The sequence below is a fragment of the Phoenix dactylifera genome, chromosome 11 (genome assembly GCF_009389715.1).
Source record: "Phoenix dactylifera cultivar Barhee BC4 chromosome 11, palm_55x_up_171113_PBpolish2nd_filt_p, whole genome shotgun sequence".
In the NCBI taxonomy this organism is placed as follows: domain Eukaryota; kingdom Viridiplantae; phylum Streptophyta; class Magnoliopsida; order Arecales; family Arecaceae; genus Phoenix; species Phoenix dactylifera.
In genome coordinates this window covers 1,767,734-1,793,948 of record NC_052402.1, presented here as the reverse complement: position 1 = coordinate 1,793,948, position 26,215 = coordinate 1,767,734, and the positions used below count along the sequence as shown (strand labels likewise).

The following is a 26,215-nucleotide window of genomic DNA, read 5'->3' as shown; positions in this document are numbered from 1 at the left end:
TATACGACTAGAAATATATCGAAAGAAATTACCTTTTAGAAATCCGACATTCCTTCTTACATTTCCAATTGTTGAAACCAAGTCATTGCCGGTTTGCTACGAAATCACAAGATGGCTTATCCAAGAGAAGCATCCAATGAATGAAGCACGTTCCGTTCTTCTTATGAGCTAATAGAAGTGACGCTATCTACCTTTTCTTTATATCGACCGACAAATCTATGGAGAATCCGTTCGTGTTGCCTTCTCCTCGGGACGCTTGTACTGCCACCATTTTGTTACTTCTCCCGGAAGCTCAGAATAACATTCCATAGCAAATTGCTTATAAAAGGAAAAGAAAGAAAGAAAGAAGCTTTTGCCAAGAAAAAAGATCATAGAGCAAATTAGTTTATGGTGATGGTTTTGTGTGGCTAAAACTCTGACCCCAGGTTCCTTGGACAACCTGCGGTACAAGCCGCCTAGGACCTCACCCGTTGGAACAAGAAAGGGCCGGAAGACACGCCACAACCGCTGTTTTTTTTTCCTCCTTCTTTCTCTTTTCTCTTTAAGATGGATGGATCCTACCTGACGAGTACAGGTACACCCAATAAAATCAAAAAATAAAATATCTCGGAGTGATACTGCCAGAGTGACTAGCTACATAATTAACCACTAAGTTCGCAACTCCATTGACTTCACGGAAAACATGCTTGGCCTGGAAGGCCCCTCCGTCCCTCACCAATACTCAGATGTCTTGGAGCAAAGGGTGAATGCAACCATTACTACTTGGACCCCCCCTGAATCCAGCTGATGATCGTGGCCCAGTCTTCCTCTAGGACAATAGAACTGGCCCGTAAACACACCGGACATGACAGAGGCTTGCCCAAGCGGCCCTCAGCTTCGTATCCGGAACTGAAATGTCGAAGAGTTGACTACCCCTGCAGCCACGATCCTGGCAGATGGATCCCAAATAACAAAATCCGTACCACCACGCGTACCTCCGTCCAAGACAGACCCATCGAAGTTGACCTTGAAGAAATCTAGAAGTGGGGGCTCTCAGGTAAAAAATACCGTACATGATGCTGCCGAAGCAAAATAGAAGCCCCAGATGTCTCGAGCTGTCAAGGTCCTTCAATATATATGATATTATGAGCTCTATCGCCTGCACACATGCACTTTCCACTATAAGTCTCGGCGACATACTGCATTCGCCAAAGGTACGAGCGTTCCTACCTAGCCAAACCTAGTAGGACGTGCAAATCGCTTGGGCCTCCTTCTAACGAAGCAGTGGAGACTCCGAACATTGACGCATGGCCTGTAAAAATTGGTCCCACAACCACTACTTTGAGTGCAGTGGAAAAATCCAAAAATCCAAAGGGAACAATAACATACTTTAATTCATCTTTGCTTCTACCCAATAAGGATTTAAAACCACTGATGTGTACAAGATAAACCACATATTATATATGGGCTAATCTAGATAGTGAATTGGCTCCAAGTTTATGACCAATGTGTGGACTTTTTTTTTTTCTATTAGAATGTGTTGTTTTTTATTATACATTCACGATCAACTTTTTCTGCTGGCGTGGCGCACTGCATCAGTGCCTCGGTGGATCTGCGCTGGTCCGCTTGCAATGCTTGCGCTGATGTAGCATGTGGGGACCTGGGTGGTTAGTTATGCATGAAAAGTAAAAAATAGGATCCACACTTTTATTTTTTGTGAAAAAAGAATAGGTGATTTTTTTTTTTTGGTAAAAAATAGGAGGAGAGGGGGAGAATCAGCCTACCCACGTAGCAACCCCTACCGAGCCCTCTTTTTTCTTCCACCTTAGTACAGATGGAAGGAAAGCATATTCGCCAACAAGTTGTCCGGGCGTGGAACATTCGGTCTCCTAATTTAATCGATGCCCATCCATTTTGAACTCGGACAACTTAGATAGAATTATCGCTCCCTTACGACTAGGCTACCATCTTGGTGGCATAGCTATATCAACCATGCATAGCTATCGAAGCATTCCGAACCCACTGCATATATCTTGAAGTGGCGAATGCGCGGTCCATTGATTGAGAAGATGAATCGTTCTTTCGTGTGATACAACCCGAACCCGAGAACTATGGACCGCAAGATAGGTGGTCTCCGATAACTAATATTTATATGTAGCGGATTTTTTTTTTTTTCAAGAGCACGCGAACGAGGGAAAAACCCTAATCCGTCAATGTGGCGGGAGGAATATTGGCAGCGCCCAATTAAATAAAAAGGAAAGAGAACAAAAATCTATTCCCGATTGCTATCGAGAGAGAGCAGGGGCGACGGTATTTAATCCCCTCCGCCTCTACCATTTCTTTCCGCCCCAAATCTTATTACGCCTCCCCGCTTCGCCGCGCCGTTTACAACGCCTCCGGCAAGAGAGATAGAGAGGTATAATATAGTCATATAGATAGAGAGCGAGAGAGTTTCGTCGCCTCCGCCGCTCATACCTTTCTCGTGCTCTGCTCTCACCGAGCTCTCGGCTCTTTTTACCGCCGAGATTCTTAACTCTTCTTCTCTTCGTCGCTTGATTCCAATCCTCTTCTCCTTGTTCGTGGCTTTTTGCCGTAGAGAGAAGTGAGAGAGAGAGAGAGGGAGAGTGGGAAGAAGGGAGAGAAGATGAAGTACGTGTTGGTGACGGGGGGAGTGGTGAGCGGGCTGGGGAAAGGGGTGACGGCTAGCAGCATTGGAGTCGTCCTCAAGGCGTGCGGCCTCCGTGTTACGTCCATCAAGATCGGTATTTGCCTTGTCTTTCTCTTAAAAGTATTGTCCTTTGATGGTTCTTGGGTTCTTTTCTGGAAAAGGGTGGACTCTTTCTTTCCATTAAGATTCCGTTAGGGGTATGGAGTCTTCACGTTCCTCAAGATTGGTTTTTGTTTTATTTTTATCTTTGAAATCTATGTTCGAAAGGACCCTTTTGCTCCTTTTTTAAGAAAAGAATGCGTGCTCTTTCTAATGAGTTCGTTTGGTTTTTGTTTTATTTTTCTCTTTGAAATCTATGTTCTAAATGATCCTTTTGCTCCTTTTTAAAGAAAAGAATGCGTGCTCTTTCTAATGAGATCGTTTTTCTTGGCACAGAGGTTTCACCTCCATCAAGAATGGTCTTTGCCTTACATTTCTCTTCGAAATTTATGTCTTCAATGACCTTTTTCTGTTCCTTTTTTTTTTTCCAAGCAAAGAAAGAGCCTTTCTTTCTAATTAGCTCTTTTTGTTTTTGTCTCACCTACCTCTTTGTAATCTCTGTTGGAAATGATATTTTCTTTTACATCTATAGGGAATGAGATCTTTTTTGGGTCCAGATATTATCTGCCTTCCGTTCCTCTTTGTTGTGATTCCTATTTTGAATACTGCAAACTCTTCTTGCTTGAGAGAAAGATAGTTTTTCTGTCTAACTAGGTCTTGTTGCAGTATAAAGGCCCTAAGAGGAGAAATTAGTTGGTTTTCCCCAAATAATCTCCTTTAATTGTTTAATGAGCAGAACTTGCAAAGTGCTATCTTGAAGCTTAGGAATTTTCTTTTGTTCGGGGCGTTGTAAATTTTGGTTTTTTATTGCCACTCTCTTGGATTAGTACTCTTGGGTTAAGGGGCAATTTTATATTCTTTGGGATTTGCTTATATATCATCTACATGTGGTGGGAGTGATTCTGTGGAAATAGATGCTGCACAAGCCCAGGTGAAATATGGCATCCTTTTGATTTATTTCTTTTTAATAATTTAGGTTTTGGCTTCTAATTTTTTTCTCCTTTTCCTCGCAAAAATCGTTGCCGTTACTTGTGTTTAGTTATTTTAATTTGTGCTTTGTCCACAAATTGACATCTAGAGTGCCCCTTCTTTTAAAATTAGTTTTAACTCACCAAAGAAAAGAAGGGGCAAAAGTAGGTGGCCTTTTTTTCATTTATTCTTCTATATGAGGAGGAATCTGCTGTTACGGTGCTTTGAATCATCTTTTGTCTCAGTGCTTGCCTACTGGGCCGTTGCTTTTAGGTCCTTTTGCCTGTCCTGACATGAATTGGAAACAAACATTGGTTTTGATACGTGGTAGACATAGCTGCTTAATTTGTTTAGTTATAGAAGTTCTTTTCGCAAGGTTATTAAAATACCTATACAGTCTTCTCTTCCTACTGTTCTTCTGTTGATTAAGTTTTATATTCTTTATAATATAAAAACATATCTTCATGGATTTGTCAAATTGAATGGATTATGTGCTGAGATCATTTTGCCTTTTCTATCCTTTATGTCAATGTCCAAGCCACTGTAGGTTGACAAATGAAGTCACATGTTTTCTTTTGTTTTGACGAGGATAACTTATGCTTGGTGTACATAAAATACATGCAGATCCATATCTGAACACTGATGCTGGAACGATGTCCCCATTTGAGCATGGGGAAGTGTTTGTTTTAGATGATGGTGGTGAGGTAAAGAACGCTTCCGATCCCTTCTATATTCTTCCTTACTGTTTTAGATTTTTGAGGACTCGTTTGGTTTGCGGAAAAATTTTTTGCTCCCTGAAATGTTTTTTCTAGGAAGATTTTTGGAAATATGATGCCTGAAAAAATGCTTTTAGCATGTTTGGCTGATCATGGAAAAGTCGCACATCTCAGAGTGGCTTATGTTTGGTTGAACATCTATTTTTTTTGAAAAAGTTGTATAAAATACCTATTATACCCTTAATAAAGGAAAATGCTTTACCCATAGATTTTGATGACTTAAGGGTACTTTTGGAAAAAAAAGAGATCCCAATTTCTAACCAGTGAAAAAATAGCTTTCTCATATCTCCCATGGATTTTTCTTTTTCATGAAACATGAGAATCTTATTCCCATGGGAATGCTACTTTTTCATCTCTCTCCTTTGAAAACTCCTACCAAACAAGAGGTATTTCTTTGTTTTCCGTTGACCACATTTTTTCTCCTTTTCTTGCAAACCAAACGAGTCTTAAAGGTCTCAACATGCCTCTACTTCCCTTCCTTATTCTTATTGTCATATTAGTGTTTGGCTGAAAACATCTGCTGAATGGGATGTTCTGGAAGCAATCATGGTTTGACAAGGCTTACAATTTTCACCTCTTAATTATGTGATTTTTTTTCTTCAAATTCCCCAGAATAAACCTTTGGAATATAATCATTATCATTCAAACTTTCTCTAAACTACGGGTTAATTACTCGACTTTTTTTTCTAAAAAAATTTGAACCTAATGGCTTGTAATTTAAACATTTTTAGTTGCCTTAAAGCCATCCAAGTAAACTTGTTCTCTTGCTTCATTCTTTCACCATGTCTGGGAAATTCTATGTTTTTGCCTGTTATTAGTAAGGTTTCAGCTATGATGCATTGAAATTGTTGTGCCTTACGTACTTTTTATGTTGAAGGTGGACTTGGATCTTGGAAACTATGAAAGGTTCCTAGATATCAAATTGACTTGTGATAACAATATCACCACTGGCAAGATCTACCAGGTATTCAGGCAATCAGGCTTTCTAGATGTAGATATATTGCATTTTAAAGTTACTCTGAAGTATGATGGACAATGTAATCAGGAAATTTTGGGGTCAACTTTTTTTTTTAAAAAAAATTTCAATTTAATGTCCCAGCCTTCCATTTTATTTTTGGGGAATCTGTTTATACTTTCCTTTTTCTTTGGGTTGTCTTTGGTGATAGTCTGTCATTGACAAGGAGCGGAGGGGGGACTATCTAGGGAAAACAGTGCAGGTGTGATCATATTGCCAGCATCTTTTTTCTTGATCATTTTGTTAGTTGGATGGCTCATGTTTGTCTATATATTTAAGAATTCTGAAGCTGTGCCATCATTTTCTTTTTAAGGTTGTGCCACACATCACAGATGCCATACAAGAGTGGATAGAACACGTGGCAGTGATACCTGTGGATGGCAAAGAAGGACCTGCTGATGTTTGTGTCATAGAATTGGGTGGAACTATAGGTAAAATGAACTTATAAATTGCTGTTTATTATAAAAGGGAACTTATAAAACAAAATGTTGGTGCTTTTGAAAATTGCTGTTTTAAAAATTATAATTTGCATTATACTTCCCATAGTGGTGTGAGTATGTGGTGCAGGAGCCACAGTCTATTCAAAGAATAACGGCAATGGAATTCTTGATGCAGGGGATATTGAATCAATGCCATTTATTGAAGCGTTGGGTCAATTTTCTTATCGTGTAGGTGAGTAGACTGTGCAGGCACCTGTTAAAAGATGGTTGGTTTTAAAATCATCTTCCTTTCTCGTACTCTTTCATAATGACATTTCTCCTTTTGGTTCTTGTTTCAGGTCCTGGTAACTTCTGTCTGGTTCATGTCAGTCTTGTGCCAGTTTTGAATGTAGTTGGTGAACAGGTAAGTCAATTTAAAATAGTTGTGCACTCTCTAGAAATTTTAGCACTCAATTTACGTACTCTTTACTAAAAGTTACCTTGTATAACCAGTCAATATCCGACTCTTCATCCTTTTAATGTGATATTCAGTTAGGATAATAATATTTTTTTATATATCCCTGCAGAAAACTAAGCCAACCCAGCATAGTGTTCGTGGCCTAAGAGGACTTGGGTTGACACCAAATATTCTGGCTTGTCGCAGTGCTAAGGTGTCGACTCCAGTCCTTTCTTTCCCTCCTGTTCTTCCCTTTTCCTCATTTTGATTCTTTTGTGGCACTTTATGACTAGTCTGTTTGAATGCTTTTGACAGGTGCTGGAGGAAAATGTAAAAGAAAAACTCTCACAATTTTGCCATGTCCCGGTATCGTAATCAGCTTAATAGTTGCTGTATACTTTTTGCAATTTAGGTGTGTTTGGAGTAACCCACATGTTAATCAATCAGCAACATTTTTGCAGGCGGCAAATATCATTACTCTTAATGATGTTACAAATATATGGCACATTCCTTTACTGTTAAGGGTAGAGTATAATTTATTTTCAATATAGTGAATTCTTTGTTTTGCTGGATCATACAACTTTTCCTAGTTTGTTCGATATCTCATTTTAAACACTTTTTTTCCTGTAGGACCAGAAGGCACATGAAGCTATTTTAAAAGTACTGAACCTTCAACGGTTTGTCCGATGCACTTAACCCATTTTATGTCATTTCTGTTAAAATTAAGCATTTTGATTCATTTGTTTGGGATATCCAATCTGTAGAAGGCAATAGTAATTGCTTTGTTGTCTTGTTGCTTTATCATTGATGTATGTAGAGTTGCCCGAGAGCCAAAGTTGGAGGAATGGATGAATAGAGCTAAACTCTGTGATGCACTGCATGATCCTGTGAGTTGCTTCTCTCTCTCTCTCTCTCTCTCTCTCCCTCTTCCTCTTCTCTCTTCTCCTCTCTTCTCTTCTCTCTCTCTCTCTCTCGCACGCGCCTGCTTGCCTGCTTGTTTATTTGCTTGAGGGTGGTGGTTAGTTTGGCTGGTGATTTATAATCTTTTTGGTAACTTTTCAGGTTAGGATTGCCATGGTTGGAAAGTACACTGGTCTTTCTGATTCTTATCTCTCTGTATTGAAGGTGATTACACATGTCATTCACCAGTACCTATACTTTTCCCCTTGTATGTTGGTGATTTAATTGTCTCGAACTTAATCAAACATTGTTTCCACTAATTATGTGCACTTGTATTTATTCCAACTATCAAAAAGAATATGAAAAGAGGCTAGATTGCTCCTCCTCCCCATCTCTCTCTCTCTCTCACACACACACACACGCACACTTTTTCCACTTTTTGGCTCTTCTAACCAACTAAAAGTGAAACTTAGCTGATGTGAGCTAGTACTGACCCATGCATGCTTTACTTTAAATGCTGGAAGACTATCTTTTCCTTTATTATGAATTATGAGTTGCAATGGCTTGCGTTATCCTATACATGTGATGGATCTTGTATTGTTTTATTTTAGCATTTTGCTTTATTATGTGTTTTAAGTAGACTATTTTATCTCCCAGCTTGGTTATCACATAGTACAACTCCATCATACATGCACTAACTTCAACGCTACTCTGCTTAGGACAGTTTTACTTCTATCCTTATGTTTATAATAAGCTTTGTGCTGCACATGTTATTGATGTGCGCATGAACCACCAGAAAATTTCCAGTAATCAGCCTGTCTGTGTCAGTTAATTTAGTAGGCTGTTGGCTTTGTGCTGCACATGTTATTGATGTGCGCATGAACCACCAGAAAATTTCCAGTAATCAGCCTGTCTGTGTCAGTTAATTTGGTAGACTGTTGGAGAATACTCCTCGTGCAAGTGCTGTATGTTTTATTGTATGTAACAGCTGTCACAATGTTTTCCCTATACAGATTTTAGTTGCAGCAGATTCAATGCTTATTTTTCTAAAACAGCCAGGCCAGTTGCCAATATGTGCTTGTTGGCACGCATGTGCACTAAATATGGTTACCATTTTTTTCCTGCACAGTTTTTCCATGGTGCTGTTTATCCTCTATATGTAACATCATCAAATCTCGTTTCTGTACTCTTAACCTAGTGTGTTGGATCCTCAATAAGTCCTGCACCTTCTTCGATTCATCTTTCCATATAGTTTACCCCTTCTGTCAGATAACATATCTAAGTATCTCATATTTATCAAATTAATCGTACCTTTCTATTCCATGATTTGGATAAGTTATTTTAGAATTATTCTGCAAATGTTTATCAGAAGATTTTTAACAATCAAAGTTTCCCCCCTGACTAATGGCATTCCCATGCCAAGCAGATGCACTGCGAAGTTCATTGGACATTCAACAAAAGTTGTGTTCATACTGTAAACCAAGTTTGTGTCCTTCTTTCTTCCCCTGTTTTGAGGCCTTATGACTGAGCAACTCCTTATGATTTAGTTCCTTGACATCTTGGAATGAATTTTTGATGAAGTTTTGTTTTTCAGTCTATTAACTTCAGATGGTAGAACTATAAATCTAGTTTCCAAGAATTCAATTTTGATTAGGTAGCTGCCAGCACAAAAATACACGTAACTAATAAATTATCATAGAATTACTCTTGTTGATGGTTAATTTTATATGCACCAAGTACAAGAGGGGCTATGCTGCTGGGGATTTCATTTTGTCAAATCTAACTCCACTTCAAACTAGCAAACCTCAATTCTTATGTACAAAATTGGCTTTATGGATTCAATGATGACTCATTGGAGTTTGAGGATGTATTGGAACAAGATCAACCTGACATCAACCTTCCAAACTGCTGCTGAGTTATAGGCTAATGCAATTCTGTGCAAAAGGGGAGAGGGTTGTGCCACAAAGCCTTTACCTTATTAATTACATAGTTTAAGTTCATGCAGCTGGAAATGACCCTGTAAGGTTCTTCAACACTGGAAGGCTCTGAGACGAAAAGGGTATGAAGTAAGGTTGGACATAGGGAACCTAGTTCATCTCTTAGGCAAGAATTATAAGCTGTGATACTAAAGCAAGATCTTATATTCTATGGTCTTTTCTCTTTTCACATTCTTAAACATTTTTAAATTTTCCCTTCCAAGGTTTTACAAAAGGAGGAGGATTGACGTTGATAGACAAGAAAATGTGGAAGCGAAATCAAATTGTATAACGTAGTTGTAGCAAGACTGCAAGAATCAATAGATGGGAGGTGCTTGTTGGCTCTTCTTATTCCTTTTAGTATATTGGCATTTTCCTTGACTTTTAATTAATAAAAGTGCTGGTTCGGCAACTAACTTACCCAGCCAAATAATTCCAAGTTGATATTGATCCTGAAACAAGTTATGTTTGACCTTTAATAGTAAAAGCACCCCATGCACCTAAGCCTATTAATAGCATTTCTTTCTTTTTCTTTTTCTTTTTTCTTTTTTGGTCCAAACTCTTGGTTATACCTGCAATTTTGAGGAAAAGAGAGAGGACTAAGAAAAATAGAGGTTGCTGGCTTTACTTTTTATTGAAGAATGAGATTATTAGTACTTATTGTGTATATTAATTGTTTATATATGTGATTTGTCTATGTTCACATACATAAAATGCAATATTGACTAGACATAAAAGTAAGGATGTATTCAATGCTGATATAGCTCTTTTTTTACGTCCTTTTAAGGTCAACATGAGTAACCATCAGTTTATGCATACTCTAAATGGATGAACCGGTCCATTTACTGATGTATCTGATGTTTTTGGATGTTGTAATATTGACTAAACATCAGTTAATTTATTTTCTGAACCTGGTTGCAGGCTCTTTTGCATGCTAGTGTTGCTTGCCGTAAGAAACTTGTGGTGGACTGGGTTCCATCTACTGATCTCGAAGAAAATACTGCAAAAGAGGTCAGTCTATTACTTTAGTTCTTTCTTTTTGGTGTTCTGTATTGAAGATTAATAGATGTTTTCCTTATATAGGCACCTGATGCTTATAACGCTGCTTGGAATCTATTAAAGGCGAGCACTGTTTTTGCGACACTTGTCTTACATTCAAAATAACACAAATTATTAAGCTTTCTTAACTATATCCAATATTTGTATTAAGATATGTGGCTTCACTTTAGTCATCTGAAAAGTTTCTCAGTTCAGGGTGCAGATGGCATACTAGTTCCAGGAGGTTTTGGAGACAGAGGAGTGCAGGGGAAAATTCTTGCTGCAAAATATGCCCGTGAGAATAATGTTCCATACCTTGGCATTTGTCTGGGCATGCAAATTGCTGTGATTGATTTTGCTCGTTCTGTTATGAACTTGTGGGATGCAAACAGCACAGAGTTTGATCCTGATACAAGAACTCCATGTGTTGTTTTTATGCCAGAGGTAATTAATTTTGTGACCATCTTCTGCTGTTCTTAGTCAATATTTTTGAACTACATATCCTTGAAATTGCATTTGCAGGGCTCCAAAACTCACATGGGAGGGACGATGCGTCTTGGATCAAGGAGGACATATTTCCATGTTACCGACTGCAAATCTGTAAAGTTGTGAGCACCAACATATGCCCTGAATTTTAATTGTTATGTGATGTGTGATTTTGAAATTCGAATATTGTTTTAATTGGGGTATTTGATTCTTGAATTGCACTGTTTCTTTGTTAGGTATGGCAATGTTAGCTATGTAGATGAACGGCATCGACACAGATATGAGGTTTGTTTAATGAAGTTTCTTATTAACAATAGGTCAATTTTGTTATGAGATTATTAAATTCTGTAAAGCTGCAGATGTCCCGGTGCTAGGCTTTATGTCATTATTTCTTTCTTTAATGATCATATTTATTAATTTGTTCACAGGTCAATCCTGATATGGTTGCAGAATTTGAAAGTGCTGGCCTTGCATTTGTCGGTAAGGATGAAACTGGAAAACGTATGGAGGTGTGCACTGCAAATCTTCACTCTTCATTTTGTGATTTCTTTCTCACCCAAATTTCTGATGGTTATCTTTTATGTTGTATATTGTTGCAGATTATTGAGCTGCCTGCCCATCCATACTTTGTCGGTGTCCAATTTCATCCAGAGTTCAAGTCGAGACCTGGACAACCCTCAGCACTTTTCTCAGGTAATCCTTCATTTAAAATGCTGTCAACTTTCTGTGATGCAATATACTTATCTTGCTCTTAAATAGTGCAACCCACAAAATCGTGAAGAGTTCTCATCTGACTTGTTCTCTGATGCATTCTTTAACTTACATTTAAAAAGTCTTACCTATTCTGGGCCTAATGTTTTTTTTTCTTTTTGGGTTAAGGCCTGGTTGATGTTTGTAAATATATATTTTTTTAATACCTTACGTGAATAGGCTGCTAATCCTTAAAATGTTCTTGTTCCTAAGTCCCCTTCAGCTCGTTTTTATTCTTTTTTGCTTATCCTGTCTTCTGATATGTAATTTGTGCCTTTTGTGAACATGTACTTCCAATTATGTGCTTGGTGTTGATAGATGTACATCTAGTATCTTTTTCTTTGGTTGAGCTGTTGATCATTGAAGATGTTTGGTTGGATGCTGCTTGTTTGTTATCATCACAGCTGTGGGTTCCATCCTGGTTGGTTTGCTGCTTCCCATTTAGGAAGGCTGTTGCATATAATAGTACTATGTCTTGCTTAACGATTCTAGGCAATAGTCTCGACTCTCGAATTTATTGAACCACTCGAGTCTTCTTCAAAGCATGCTGCAAGTCCTGATACTCTCCATTTTGATCATGTCAAAATGCAAGATGTGTTCTAAAATTGCAGAATGGAGTTTATCGCTTTATGAATACCTTAAAACCATTACAATTTATTATGAGGCTTGGGTTCAGAATTGTCTGTGTAACACTAAACGAGTTGAGGCTAATCATCACATGCCCAGTTGAATATAACATATCATTTCCCCTGATATCAACATCTTGTCAAGCCCTTTTCCAACTGATCTGCTGGACCTGGTAATGATACCATTTATGACTTCTTTTTTTAAAGTAAATGATAATCTTTATGAGTTTTTTCTGTTGATGCATAACTTATAGTGCAATTTCTTTTTTCCTTGTTATCCATGCACAAGGTTCACTTAGTAAATGCATGACTACCTGTTATAGGTCTGTTTTTCATATGCATGCTTGCTTCTGAGTGTTGTTTCAGAGGTCCAATATGCACCTTTTCTGTGAACTGATACTATACTCTTTACATGCATTATTTTTGGTTAGGCCCCCATTTTGGGTTGCTGTAAATGAGTATCAGGACTTTTTTCAACTTAAAACTGCGAATATGTAGGATTACTAAATTTCCTCTTGTTGAAACCCTGTTTCACAAATACCTGTGATGGAATATTCTACAGGACTAATAGCAGCCTCATGTGGGCAATTGGATGCTTTGCTGCAAAATCCCAGCCACCTTAACAAGCCCATCAAAGCAAAAATTTCAAGCAATGGTGTTTTCTCACCAAAGGTCTATCAAAATGGACATCAAAAAGGACATACACACAAGCCTGCTAATAACCTGGTGAATGGAAACTACTATTCAAACGGTAATGGTGTGCATGTCTAACACCGGCCAGATGACATGGCTTCTTGCATTTTTCCCTCTTGTGGTTTTCTTTGTTGATTTTGCTTCTTTCAGATTGGTTTCATCTCCGCAGTCCATTGAGAAGAGAGGTTTAAACTCGAGCAGACTGCTGCAAGAATTAAGCTTGTTCCAGGGTTTTAACAAGGAACAACCTTGTATTTCCCCCCAAACAACTGGGGTGTGAGGGTGTCTTTTTGTTTCATTTCTTGATAGGTTGGGATTTGTTGGAACTTGTTGATGGGGACTTTGCTACCTTAACATGTGCATTGAGAATTACTTTTTGCAGTGTCTGCTTATATTTCCTGCTACTGACTTCTTTGACCTGTCAAATTGGCTGGCTGCATTATGTGTGCTGGAGTATGATGACCAATCTAGACTATTTCATGCTTCATGGGCATCCCTTAGCTGGAGCCTTGATTATTTTTCTTATGAAATAGGTTAGGAAGTTTGCTTAATCTCAAACTGCGCATGTAACAGCTCAGGACTTCCAGCTGATGAGAATTCTACAGTTGGCTGTAGCTTTTCAGTTAGGGGTGAATGCAATACCCAAGAGTTGGTGGAGACTGGTGAGTGTTCCTCTGGTTGCATGTAAATTGTAAGATTTGTAGAGTCAAATCATTAGGGCTGCCCTATACAGGTTTTTTTTGGTTCTGTTATAGCAACAAACCATGCAATTTCAGTTTCAAAATGAACATCACAAAAGCTACTGCATGGTTTAGAACCAATATTATATGTAGGCCAGCAAGAACTTTAATCCTGTCTCATTCAGAACCTTGGGTTGTCTAAACTACAACTTCATACTGTTATTATGGATAAGAATTTAACACGATATCATATATGGATACGGATTCGATCGAATAATATGCAATAATTTTTAGCGATGCTACCTGTTGTCATGCTTTTTCAACCATTCGTATGTTTTATCAATGGTTTGATATGTTTTCTGCCACGATTTTGACTGCCATAGATCTTTGTTATAGTAACTATTACCAGCACCTTTGTGCCTCTCTGCCTCACTACCACAATATTGATGCCATTATTGTCATTGTCTCTCCCACACTATTGCTAGCATTACTATTGTGGCCTCCACCATGTCGCCTTCATCGTCACAATCTCTAACACAATGCTGCCTCTCTTGCGACCAACACTACCACCGCTGCGTCCACTATACTATCGCTGCTCCTGTCATCAACGCTACAACTACTGTCATTATATTTGCCTTGATTACTGTCACAGCTATATTTATATTTTTTAAAAATAATGTATTACTTTTAAAAATAAGAAAAAGAAGTAGAAGTAGGATTACTATTTTTTTTTGAAAATAGAACAAAATGAAAGTGACTCTAGCACAGCACCTTACAGCTTTTCTTGAGTTTTTTTTTTTTTTTTTGTTGCTAATGCGGGTGGATCACACCTAACGAGACCGGATACACCCAATAAAGTCAGAAAATAAAATACCTCGGAGTGCCAAAGGCAACTCCCCATCGCCACTCCATAAGGTGCCTCCGGAGTGAGAAGCTACATACGCAGCTACCCAATCCGCAGCACCATTACCTTCACGGTAAATATGCTTGGCCCGAAAGGCCCATCCATCCCTCGCCATAACCCAAATGTCACGGAGCAAGGGATGGTCACACCCGCCACGCCTTGGACCCCCCTGGATCCAACTGACAATGGTGGCTGAGTCACCCTCCAGGATAATGGACCTAGCCCGTAAGACACACCGGGCATGGCGAAGGCCTGCCCAGGCTGCTGTCAGCTCCGCGCTGGGAACTGAAGTGTCGAATAACTGACTGCCACCGGCAGCCACAACCCTGGCACACGGGTCCCGGATAACAAAACCCGCGCCTCCCCGCGTGCCACCATCCAAAACAGACCCATCAAAGTTGACCTTGAGGAAACTCGGGGGTGGGGGCTCCCAGGTGAAAAACACCGTACGAGAGGCTGCCGAAGCAGAGTGGGAACCCCAGGTGTCCCGAGCTATCAAGGTCCCTCCAACAGGGATAGTGTAACACAGCTCCGTCGCCTGAGCGCGGGCACTCTCGACAACAAATCGCGGCGACATACGTCGTTCGCTGAAGGTACGAGCATTCCTGGCCAACCAGATCTGGTAGGCAATACAGGTAGCTCGGACAGCCTCCTGACACAGCACCAAGGACTCCGATCCCTGACGCATGGCCTGTAAGTCACTGTTAAGTGCGACAGGCCTCGCCGCGTGTAAAAACGCCCACTAATCGTGTATAAAGCCGGGCCTAGCTGTGTGTAAAGACCTACGTGGCTCCACGATCTCTCACACGCAGACACAAATGTTCGTTTGTATCATCCGAGTTTCCTTGTATCGCCAGTACAAGAGGATGATACCATGGCATAATATTTAGACTAGAAAGGCTTCTTACTTATATACAAAACAGATACTTATGGCTCTTCCTCTATGCCTCGGGCTGGTCACAGATATCCCGGCAACCACTGGGGCAACTTTTGGCGAGCTTTATTGGTATGTAACAAGCCTGCCTTAAATCCAAGAAGAAACCTTCTCCATCGAAATCCTAATGCTCCATTGAGTTATCTCAGGACAAGAAGTGATCCTGCGCTGCGAGAGCCCGGGACCGACCGTGGGGATCCACCGCTTGGTCTTCGTGCGGTTCGAGCAGCAGCTCGGCCGCCAGACGGTGTACGCCCCTGGCTGGCGCCGGAACTTCAGTACCCGGGACTCTGCAGAGCTCCACAACCTCGGCTCTCCGGTTCGCCGTCGTCTACTTCAATTGCCAGAGGGAGTCTGGCTCCGGTGGCGGACTTATAAAGCTCCCCTAAATCTTTTCATAGGATAGTGTTATTCTAGGCCCGACCATCTATCTACTAGTCTTCTATAAGTGTGGCTCGCAGCTTTATAATGTTAGTATATAGGGTGGAATAATGTGTCTAACTAAACTACACCTAACCTCCTTGAATTATAGTAGTAGCGGTAGTGTTTTTAATACTTGTGGTTTGGCCTCTCTTTAGATATGAGCTCGTGCATGGTTAATTTGGTGGGAATAGTCTTTCGATTTTGTTCTGTGAAATTTGATCCACGTACCGATATTCTTTTGGCTGTAAAGAGGAGCACCGTCGTGAAGTCGATGCCAAGGCTGGGATGACGCAGGACCACCCGGGCTTCTCGGCCAACTTTCAAAATACAACATGTTCCCTTGACAACCTGAAACGCAATTCAACCTTTAGGGGTGAAAGTGAAAGTGGATGGAATACGTCCCCCCTAGATCCATTTTAATATCTAAAATTATCCGAATATGAATAAAATTTAAATATTTGACCAATATCTGTATTTATATCCGTATCTATATAAAAAAAATAGATATGAATAGATAACCATTCGATCTATATTTGAATATTTGATTTTATTTATAACTTTATTTAATTTTTTATATGATTCTTATGAACTTTTAAAAGAAATAAACGGCTATACTAAATTTTATTAACTTGATTTGTCTCTAACTTAGTAATATCTTTAATTCTATAGTCGTAAAATTTAATTATCTAATTTATATCTATATTTATATCTATACTTTTAGAATTATATCCGAATCTAAATAAATAGATGTAAATTTTTATGTCCGAGTAGCATCCATTTTTGTATCTGTATTCGACAAACAAAACGAAGATGGATATTCGATCCGTAACTAATCCGATTCCAGTCCTATCAATTTGAGACAAAGCGGGTTCTGTGTTTCCATCATGTGACATTGGTAATTCTCCTATCTTTCTTAAAATAATATATTATACCTATTATTATTAAATTATTTTTTACAAAATTGCTTCGCTCAGGCTATACAATGGGCAACATGGGATTTTGGCATATAATTTTTTAAGTCAGCCATGTTATATACAATATGCAACGGTTATTTTCACTTTAAGTTTTCCATTTATTTTTAAAAAAAGCAAGAAAAGTGAAGGGGATAATAATGCGAGGCTAAGAGCCGGACACATTTTCATTTAAGTCATAATTTCAAAGAAGATTATACAACACTTCACAAGTTGTCCTTGTGATTGCATTGTTCATTAACTAGATAATTAACAAATGATAATTTAGGAAAAACGTGGATGTTAGGATGAAATCGATCAAACCCTGTCTTTTTCTGGATGAAGGTTCCAGGAAAGAAGAACATGTTTTTTTTTTGTTAAAAAAGAAGAACATGTTCGGGCGACGCAGGAAAGGGATAAATAGGAGATCAATGCTATTTTTTGGTTGCTCCCGTGAAAAAGTTCTCTTCGAAAACAGCATCTGTCGATTGCCCCATCCGTGCAAAGCCATAGTCGATTTGCGCATGGCATCGAATTGCATGACATACGTGGCAACGTAACCATGCACGCATTTAAGTTCATGTTACTAACAGCAACTTCAGAGACCCACAACAAATTCAAAGCCCACCTCTTATTTCTCAACAACAAATATAAAAAAGGATGACAACGCCCACCTTGATCATAGATCCTTTTCTCAATTGTACATCTCCTGTCGTTCACTCATAGTAGCACACAAGGCCTTGTACTTTTGTTCAAAACATTATGATCCTCTTCAAAAACATCTGGGACCTAATTCACAAGGCTCCCAAGTTCCAACACAATAAATTGAAAAAAAGAACATTTATAGCAGTTTAGATTTTGTTTTTCCCTACAGAAAAAGCAAGACAATGGATGACTACCAAGTCTCCAGCAAGGTTAGAAGAACCAATTTGCCAAAGTCCCTGTGTACAGATCCCCACCTTTTCCCTGGCAATGGTGCAGAGCGCCGTAGACTGCTCGCCCTCGGTTTGCTACAGATTGGGTTCAAGAAAAGAACAAAACAGAAGCCCGGATATTATGTGGTCTTAAGCCCAGATGTACCCCAAGCTGGGTTTGAGTAAGACTCAGGCAGTCGGTGAAACCTTTTTTCAGCACATCCATCCAAATGAGGTTGCAGCTTGAGAACTAATCTTAGGATGATTCCCACATGATGCTCGACATGGCTCTGTCGCTAGGTCTCTCGCTGGATACCATTCTACGTCAGTCCGCAATGCATGGACAGTTTACAATCTGGCAAGCATATGCTGAGACAATTGATGAAAACCAGAACCCAGGTCGGTGCTAACATGCCAAAGCAAGCTGAATACTGGTTTTGGTGATAAGCTTTTCAGCAGAACTGCCTTGTTGAGTTGTCTCTGTAATAATTTTAGAAATTAGTAATCGAACTCCACCGGTCCGGATAAGAAAAACCCAAGGAAGAAGAGATCAACTCACAATACGACCTGTGATAATTCAAGTTAATTCCATCTCATAGGATGGAGTAAAGGATTCTCAGAATGGTAATGACGGATAAGAGAGTCCCTGTAGCAAGGCAAAATCTAAGGACTCCACGCCGCCGCCTTGGAGTTAGCCAGGTGATGTAGCAAAGACTAGTCTCCAGAATAGATTCACCATCTAGAAAATATACCTATAAAAAAATTGCATGTTTAGAGAAAGCAGTATTAAAATGTATAGAATTGTGTATGTTGTCATTCTTGAGACAGAGAGATGTGCTACAAGAAATGACAAGAAAATTTGAAATTCATCGATAAGCTAGAGCTTTTTATAGAATTTGATAGCTGAAACCACTTAAATAAAGTGACATTTTGTAACATGATGAAATGGTTGAGCTAAAGCTAAGCACAAGCTAGAGGTTTACAAGTAAATACAATGCATCTGACTACTATAGAAAAAACATGAAAGAAAGACACTGGAAGTCATTTTGCAGATGTTAGCTTTCATATAGAGGACTTTGCATAACATATCCACTTAATTATTGGTTTTGCAAGAAAAGATCAGAATTCAGATTTATCTTTTTGCAGAATGATTCACATTTAGAAGCTTCCTGATGATATTGCTCCTGGATTTAGTATGAGACATGCTGTAGTCTAAACAATTGAATAATGGATATTCAAAATATGTGGATCAGGCATTCAGTTAATGTGTATTGGACATTTTAAATTTGTGTATTATCCGTCTGACTAAAAATGGGCATCCTAGAAAACAAATCTCCCACTACTATGGGGTCTAAGAGGTTCAAATGTACGCAGCCTTACCCTCGTGTACAAAGAGGTCATTTGTATGTTTCGGACCTGTGATACCCGGGACAAAATTGCTGAAGGACTCCTAAATGTGTTTCGTTTTGCACAAAAAAAACTGTCCTTTCTTGCAAATCAATAAATAAGTTGATTTTTTATGCAAAACTCAATTCTATAAACAATGCTATTCAGCAAAAACTTATTTCATAAAGGGGGGGAATATACTAATGCTAATGTGAAAAATGAGCAAGGGTTTCTTATGTACTTATAAATTGTCATTCTGCAATATAGCATATAATGCAGGAAGAATCAAATAATGCAAGTAAACTGGTAAAAGAACCATGATGCTCGAGAATTTTCAGAAAATAGATATACTGCACTATGACTTACTGGCAAGCTATTTAGTAAACCCAAAGTTGCAGACACATGGAAGGCACACCCCAAAAGCTTCTCCAGTACATATGGTAAATATGCACTAAAAATAATTGATGACCATCGGGGCTGATATGCTGATAATTGAATGGAATATGCCACCGAGGGCACATCACCAACATATACAAAAGACCCCCCACATGAAGTTGATCCAGAGTTATTTTCAGAATATGTTGATGATAAATTTCTTCTTAGCTTCAAGCACTCCGAAGAATATGGGCTTGAATAAGAGATCTCAACCCATGACAAGCCTGGTATCTGAACAGGTGCCATGCAAGATTCTTCCTGTTGCCATTGTTCAAATCCATATGATTAGATATACTATCAAACCACACTAATAAAAAAGATAATAAAATAATTTTATGGTAGTTTGATTGGTGAGAAAAAACACAAATGTTTAGATTTTGGAAAGACACCAGGATGCATTTATGCTGAGAAATAAGATAATATTGGAAATATGCATTCATGACCTCATACAGTTTTTGAGAAAGCAATCAGTTTTTCATTTGAGAGATGCTTGATCCAATAACCAAGCAGCCTAAAAATTCAAGTGTATTGCTCAATCTTCACATGCATATTATTGTTTTACTTGAGTAGGGAACAAAGCTTAGCAATGAAATAGTAAACTTTAAGATTTATGTGCGGCTTGAAAAGTAAAAATACCTGGATGAGTTGGTCCTTAGGTGGTAATCTATGTTAGATAGAAGTTTTCATACCTCTGAACATGCACAATGGCTTCTTTCATTTCCAGTCATTTCCCATTCATCTCCGCATTTTTTTAACTTGACCACATCTTTAGCAGGCAAGCAATGTCTATCTTCTACTTTGTCCTTGTCACTATCTCCACGCCCAACTAACAAGCTTGAATTGGAACAGGATATGCGCACAAAAGCTGTAAGTTCATCAGGACAAGAGAACTGCTCACTTCTGCTCTCTTCTACCCAAGAATTAGGGATGCAATATCCTTTTCTACCACTAACAGCCTGAGAATGTAGAGACTCTTCCAGGTAGGTAGATTTAGGAAGTATTTGGGCATTAATCTGAGCCATCTTCTTCATCCATTCTTGAGGACTTTTGATGTTTGAACCATCCAACGATACAATAACATCGTAAGGAGACAAAAATCCAGATAAGGCAGATGTTTGGGGCACCCCCAGAACCTGTTGCAACACGTGATTCAGAAACAAAAGAATATCAGTGGGAAACAAATTACTGACTATAAAGGGACTTACCATGGGGCCTTCATTGTGTAAATAAACAGGATGCAAGATTAGAGGAAGTAAGAACAATGCTAGCGCACAAACTGCACAAAACTAGAAACGAGAAGTACATAAGCATTGCTGTTTTAAAATATGAGGCAGTGTCATGACAAAAGGCAAACTGATGCAGCAAACTAGCAACATATTCCCCATACATTAATTCATGACGACCGCATATCGTGCATATTACTAGTTACTCTACCTATAACTACACGAAATCTGACGGGTACAACATAGTGGCTAGGATATTGGGTTAGAAATGACATACATTTTGCTGGAAATTTACACAAAAATATAACTCACCATTACATTATGCCAGATCCCTGCACAATATATTCGAAGGGCAGCAAAATGAGGTAAACTCCGCACCATATCATAGTTGAAAGCGACCAAGGCTCCAGGAAACAAGACTGCTAGGAATATGGCAATGTACTCTATTTGAAGGCCCTCACTGTTTGTTCTTGGAAATGCATATAGTACCGATGAGAAACTAACCATCAGAAGCTAAATATATTTAATGAACTGATAGTTCCTATGGACTCTTTTTACTCAAATAATTTTAATGAGAGTCATTTATAAAGCATCAGAAACACCATTAGAAAACACAAATTTTATTCTAGCACAAGCATATCACAAATATAGTATAATTCAGAGTGCTAATTTGTGTTTGTGGCATTCCACATTGAAACAATAGACATGTTAAGTGCCTACAAATTAATGTTAACATCATTTGCGTCATGCATTTGTCACAACCTTGATCTAAATCAAGCTTCAACATCTTCTGCATTGCAAGCTATAGAAGAATGAGTCGCATGTTAAGAATGTTCCATATGCTGCTTTCTTGCAATCTTCTATAATTCAAATGTTGAGCACCGTAGAGGGTCAAAGGACACAAAATGCACATGGCAGAGATAAGAATGTTGAGGTGTGTCAGCTAGAGGAAGAGTATAACACAAGTACAGAAAACACATCAAGTGAGAATTAAGTTTGGCATGAAGATATATAAAGGTGCCAGCAAGATGAAGAACTCAGTTTTTTTTCAAGGGTCATGGGAAGGAAAAGTTATAAGACGGTACGAAGAAAGAGATTCAGGAAAGCTTATAGTGGCACCAGCAGCAACCTAAGAGGATTGACTGGCGAGGAAGTGAAAGAACTGATACCACATAATTAGGACAATGATTGATGGTTGAAGGTTGATGGTTATGGATGGTTATCAAGAATAAAAGATCCAAAATCCTTAAAAAGCCATATTATTACATAAATAAATTCAATTAGAAAAAAGTTTGACAATCCACAAAATCCAAGGTTTCTTACATGATAAGTGCAGACTATCTGAAGCTTGTCAAGATTACTACAAGAACAAGCTTCAATTTGTTGCTTCACATGAAACAGTTCATTACTCGTCAAGAACTACAAATTCTTATTAATAGATTCCTTATGCTTTCTGCTGACCAGCTTACCACTTTCAGTAAAATAATATCCTTTTTTGAGGAAAGTTAAGCAAAGAACTGCATAATACAACAACAAGAGAAATACCAAATGAAACTTCTCTTTGATGAGCATGGCTTTGATATTTTCCCATCTACTTTTCTCGAATCTTCAGCATAATCCTAAGTCAAATCACTGCTACCTAACATTGTGAAGTCATCACACTCACGTTTATATTCTACATCGCAGTATTTCTTTCATGCCTATGCAATCGCGCTTGTAAATGACAATTATGATGAGAATTTGCTTTAAAGGAGTGGTCCAAGGCTTCTTGTTGTTCATAATGCTAGAGCCGATAAATATGATGAGAACCCGGTTCAAAACATAGTCCTCTTGGTTTCTTGTATGCTCGCTTCTTTACCTTCTTTTTGAAGACATAAATCAGATTTTGGAAGAATTATAGAATACACTGACCTCAAGGCATTGCGTGGAGATAATTTATATGTTTTATAAAGCATAGTAACCGTAGTTTGATATCATCCATTTTGATGATTACCAGTATATTTGAAAACAATAAAGCTTTTCCTTGATGCATCCAGTTTTAAATCTAAATAATGATTTCAAGACGGCCAATATGACACCCATCGCTAGTAGAATATTCTTCATCATGTAAAGCAGAAAGAAAAGTAGAATTTTGTACAGTTGTTATCAGAAACAAGTTGCTAATCAGGAGTTGCACTTAATGTTTACCAACAAGTTACAGCTTAAACCAGAGAGAATAAGCAATATCTTGCTATCCTTCTTCTTTCAATAAAATGGCATCGAATGGCTGAAAGATTATACAATTAGTAAAAGGGAAGAGAATGGACCTTGCAGCAGCAACAGCATGTCCGAATTCATGTAATGCAACAGATATCAGTGTTGAAACTATCATAATGCCAGTGTCCATTATTGATAAGCTCAATCCAGGTACCTACATATATGAAAATAATAAATATTCCAGCATTTTCAGACATGCAGACTCCAATTATTCAACTAATACTAACCAAACGAGAGGTGCCAAACAACCAACTCACTGAAAGACTGTTAATCTCCATATCTCTGCTGCGGAGATGAAAAGGCCCAGCTGAATCCCAGAGTAGCATCTGCCAGTCATATAAAACAAAAAGCAAGTGAATCAGGATTGCTTAATTTTGCCTCCAAAAATAATTGGTAATAATTGATTTGAATCTCATGACATGAATTACTGTGGAAACTGCATTGAACATGGATCCCTAGATACGCACCATAAAATTGGTATACGAAAACATAAAAAGTCTATATCAAAATAATGCAATCAATTTGCATAGGGTGAAATAGGAATTTAGTTTGTACCCTACTTCTTGGATCATAATCTGAACTACTTAAGACTGTTAATAATACGACAGCCAATAGGGACACAGTCATTGGCCTTATGGGACAGCTGATGTTGCATGACACTTTGACCTCAGAACAAACAATTTCAGTCTCTAGAGTTATCGGTATATTCTGCCATATGGTGCTTTTTTATCCAGAGATTATTGGAAGCTGATGGATTCATTAACTTATATATGACCCTGTTTAGAGTGCAGAAGGATGATGACTCTTCGATCTGCAGATAACATATAACTAAAGGGCTCACAGATGGATGGTTTCAATGGTACATGCAGTATGCAACAAATAAAGAACCATCTCTAACCACTGAAACTCCAAGTAGAGCCATGAAACTGAAGGCAACTCCCACTGTGAACCAAACACGCAGAAATCTGTTGAATCAAAAATTGTGCAATCAGCAAATCAACAGGCCAAGTGCTAAATGACAATGTGAACTACTGAAAAACTGCATGCAAAAGAATATGATAGCAAAAAATAAACATAAGTAGAAAGAACGAGTTGTTTGTTAAATTAGGTAATGTAATGTCAGACAACTAATGAATAGACATAATATGTATGTTAGACTTGACAACTTAATGAAGTTGGCAGAACCTCCTCTAATGTAATGTTTGACTTGACTTCTTTTGCAAAAAGAGTCAACTATTGACATGGAAACATGTTGTGATCATGACACAATCATATGAAGTAACAAGGAGTTCTATAAGATGTCATGAATTGTCCAAGTGCCCTGAGCATATGACACATGAAGAGGCTTATAATATTAAGTGTCTAAAATCTAAATAGTAATGGCTTGAACTAAGCACGGAGTTTGTCAAAAGCCACAGCCTTCCAAAGGATGGCAAGGTACTCTAACAATCACTAGGTTCAGAATTTATTGACGAGCAATTAATAAAAACCTCACACTACGCATCTCAAAACTGGTTTATCTACATTTGATTTCCCTTATAAAACGCTAGAAGTGGGTGAGTAATCTACGACTTAGACAAGACAGACAGCATGATTTCATAGGGTAATGTGAAGTGAATTTGTGGATGACAATGTCGAGCAAGGTGCTCTCATAAATTAGCTACTAAATAGTTAATGGCAGCTTTCCTTTCTTTCTCACTTCTTTTTCAGAACTTGAAACAAGCTTGTTCATTCAAAGTCTATCCAGTAAACAACAATATATGAAGTATAGACCACATATATCACATCCTATGTAAAGAATGGAAAACTTGAAACGAAAAAAGCCATGAAAAATTTGCAAAGGTCAGTTACCTGGCATATCGGCATCCGAAAGAGAATAGACGTTCATTGAGGTTATAAATCTTGAAATCACAATACCTGAAAATTAATGAGATTCCATTTGATAAGTTGCATACATAATATTGTGACAGAATTAAATATTACGATGCAGCTGCTCCAGTTAAGCAAGACTGAGACAGCAGTTTGATGGCAAAGGGATTAGCAAGTCACCCTGTTGTCATGGGTGGTAGCCTACGCAACCGCCTAGTTGGTACCGAGCCTCAAGACATTTTGGGAGAGAGAGGGAAATACCAGTACGAGATGGAGCTGGATGGATGGCTCACGTGCAGTGGCAAGCGGGTCTGCACCTCTCTGCGCCTTCTGGTCCATCGGTTTGCCATTTTGACAGTTCTTCTCGCCGGTCGGAGTAGATGGATGATTCCAAAAGCTTCCTGGGTGCAAAAGAGACAGAGTTTCTCTTTTTACGGATGATAAGGATTTTGTCCCATGCCGCTAGCGAAGTAACTTTAAGCACTTCACTTTGGTGACCTAGGGAATCATTGAGTCAGAGCAATCCTAATTTCTACCCAAGTTGGCTTTACAGCTCCCAATCAAGAACCTTGCATGGATGGAGAAAAGAATCAAGGTTAACTAATGACATGAAATATATATCCAACTTCTAGGAACTTATTGATGCATCCAGATAAGAGCAAGGATCCACAGTGGCAATAGTCATCGACCATTAAAGTTTAAAATTTTTAAATGAATACAAGCTAGTAACAACAAGTAGAGTCAGTCAGGCATTTCTTCGAACAGCGAGAATGCATTTCATGCTCCTCAAAGAAAGATCAAACAAGTGGTTAGAAAGATGGCATGCTAGCTTGACTGACCGATGGTTGAGATAGAGCGAAAACAAAGAGAGACGATGTGCGCGTGAGGAGACGAGAGGGAAGGTAGGAAGGGAAGGAAAGAACCATCGCGAGGGATGGATGAAGAAATTGGAGGAGAAAGGCGAGAACCATAAGCAGGTAAAAATCATTAAGACAAGGGTCGTTATCGTGTTACCAGGAGGACGGTGAGGTTTTAACGTCGATTGGAGAGGCCCAACTCTGCTCTGCCATAGGAAAGGAGACGAGGAGAGCTGGTTAGAGGCTAGTAGATTTATTTATTTACTTAGGAAGAAGCTTATATGACAATTTTTATTTGATAAGGGGTTTTCCGTAAAATTGGTGATGTTAAGTTATCTAATGTCGTCACTGTTTATGCCGAGATTAGTTCATGCCTTTCGCAAGCGATTTTGCATACAATCTCCCGTGGGGCGGTTACATACTTACATCGCAACGTCACGTACTCCTGGTAAGACACAACCAGGAATCTTGGATCTACGTGCGAGGGGGGAGACACAGTGCAGTGGTTTGAACGAATCAGCAGCACGATGAGT

The 26,215-nt window shown here is 38.7% G+C and overlaps 2 protein-coding genes across 17 annotated transcripts; one reads left to right on the top strand and one right to left on the bottom strand.

The window, feature by feature from the left end:
- The first annotated feature begins 2,194 nt into the window (after positions 1-2,194).
- On the top strand, positions 2,195-13,263 carry LOC103708317 (CTP synthase-like). 6 transcript variants are annotated; one of them, XM_039131208.1, is made up of 22 exons: positions 2,200-2,741; positions 4,340-4,419; positions 5,369-5,455; positions 5,658-5,708; positions 5,820-5,937; positions 6,074-6,178; positions 6,285-6,349; positions 6,513-6,596; positions 6,698-6,748; positions 6,844-6,906; positions 7,013-7,059; positions 7,200-7,269; positions 7,445-7,507; positions 10,180-10,269; positions 10,342-10,380; positions 10,513-10,740; positions 10,819-10,904; positions 11,019-11,067; positions 11,211-11,291; positions 11,382-11,475; positions 12,721-12,909; positions 13,002-13,263. In XM_039131208.1, exons 1-22 carry the CDS (start codon positions 2,624-2,626, stop codon positions 13,040-13,042), a joined length of 1,899 nt encoding a protein of 632 aa, XP_038987136.1. In that variant the 5' UTR covers positions 2,200-2,623; the 3' UTR covers positions 13,043-13,263. The 6 variants fall into 6 exon arrangements, with proteins under 6 accessions (XP_038987138.1, XP_038987136.1, XP_038987139.1 ...); XM_039131209.1 differs by having other exon boundaries at positions 2,219-2,741; positions 6,122-6,178; XM_039131212.1 differs by lacking the exon at positions 2,200-2,741 and adding an exon at positions 2,774-3,677.
- Positions 13,264-17,345: 4,082 nt separating this feature from the next.
- LOC103708318 (membrane-bound transcription factor site-2 protease homolog) lies at positions 17,346-25,942 on the bottom strand. Of its 11 annotated transcripts, none has more exons than XM_008793188.4 (12): positions 25,840-25,942; positions 25,087-25,393; positions 24,808-24,873; positions 23,855-23,921; positions 23,184-23,282; positions 23,007-23,110; positions 21,013-21,160; positions 20,683-20,763; positions 20,167-20,610; positions 19,409-19,735; positions 18,216-18,408; positions 17,346-18,136 (listed from the first exon to the last, which is right to left on the bottom strand). In XM_008793188.4, the coding sequence occupies exons 2-11, from the start codon at positions 25,173-25,175 to the stop codon at positions 18,250-18,252; spliced, it is 1,584 nt and encodes a 527-aa protein (XP_008791410.2). In that variant the 5' UTR covers positions 25,176-25,393; positions 25,840-25,942; the 3' UTR covers positions 17,346-18,136; positions 18,216-18,249. The 11 variants fall into 11 exon arrangements, with proteins under 11 accessions (XP_008791410.2, XP_008791409.2, XP_017698586.2 ...); XM_008793187.4 differs by having other exon boundaries at positions 18,224-18,408; XM_017843097.3 differs by having other exon boundaries at positions 17,346-18,408.
- Between the last annotated feature and the right edge of the window lie 273 nt (positions 25,943-26,215).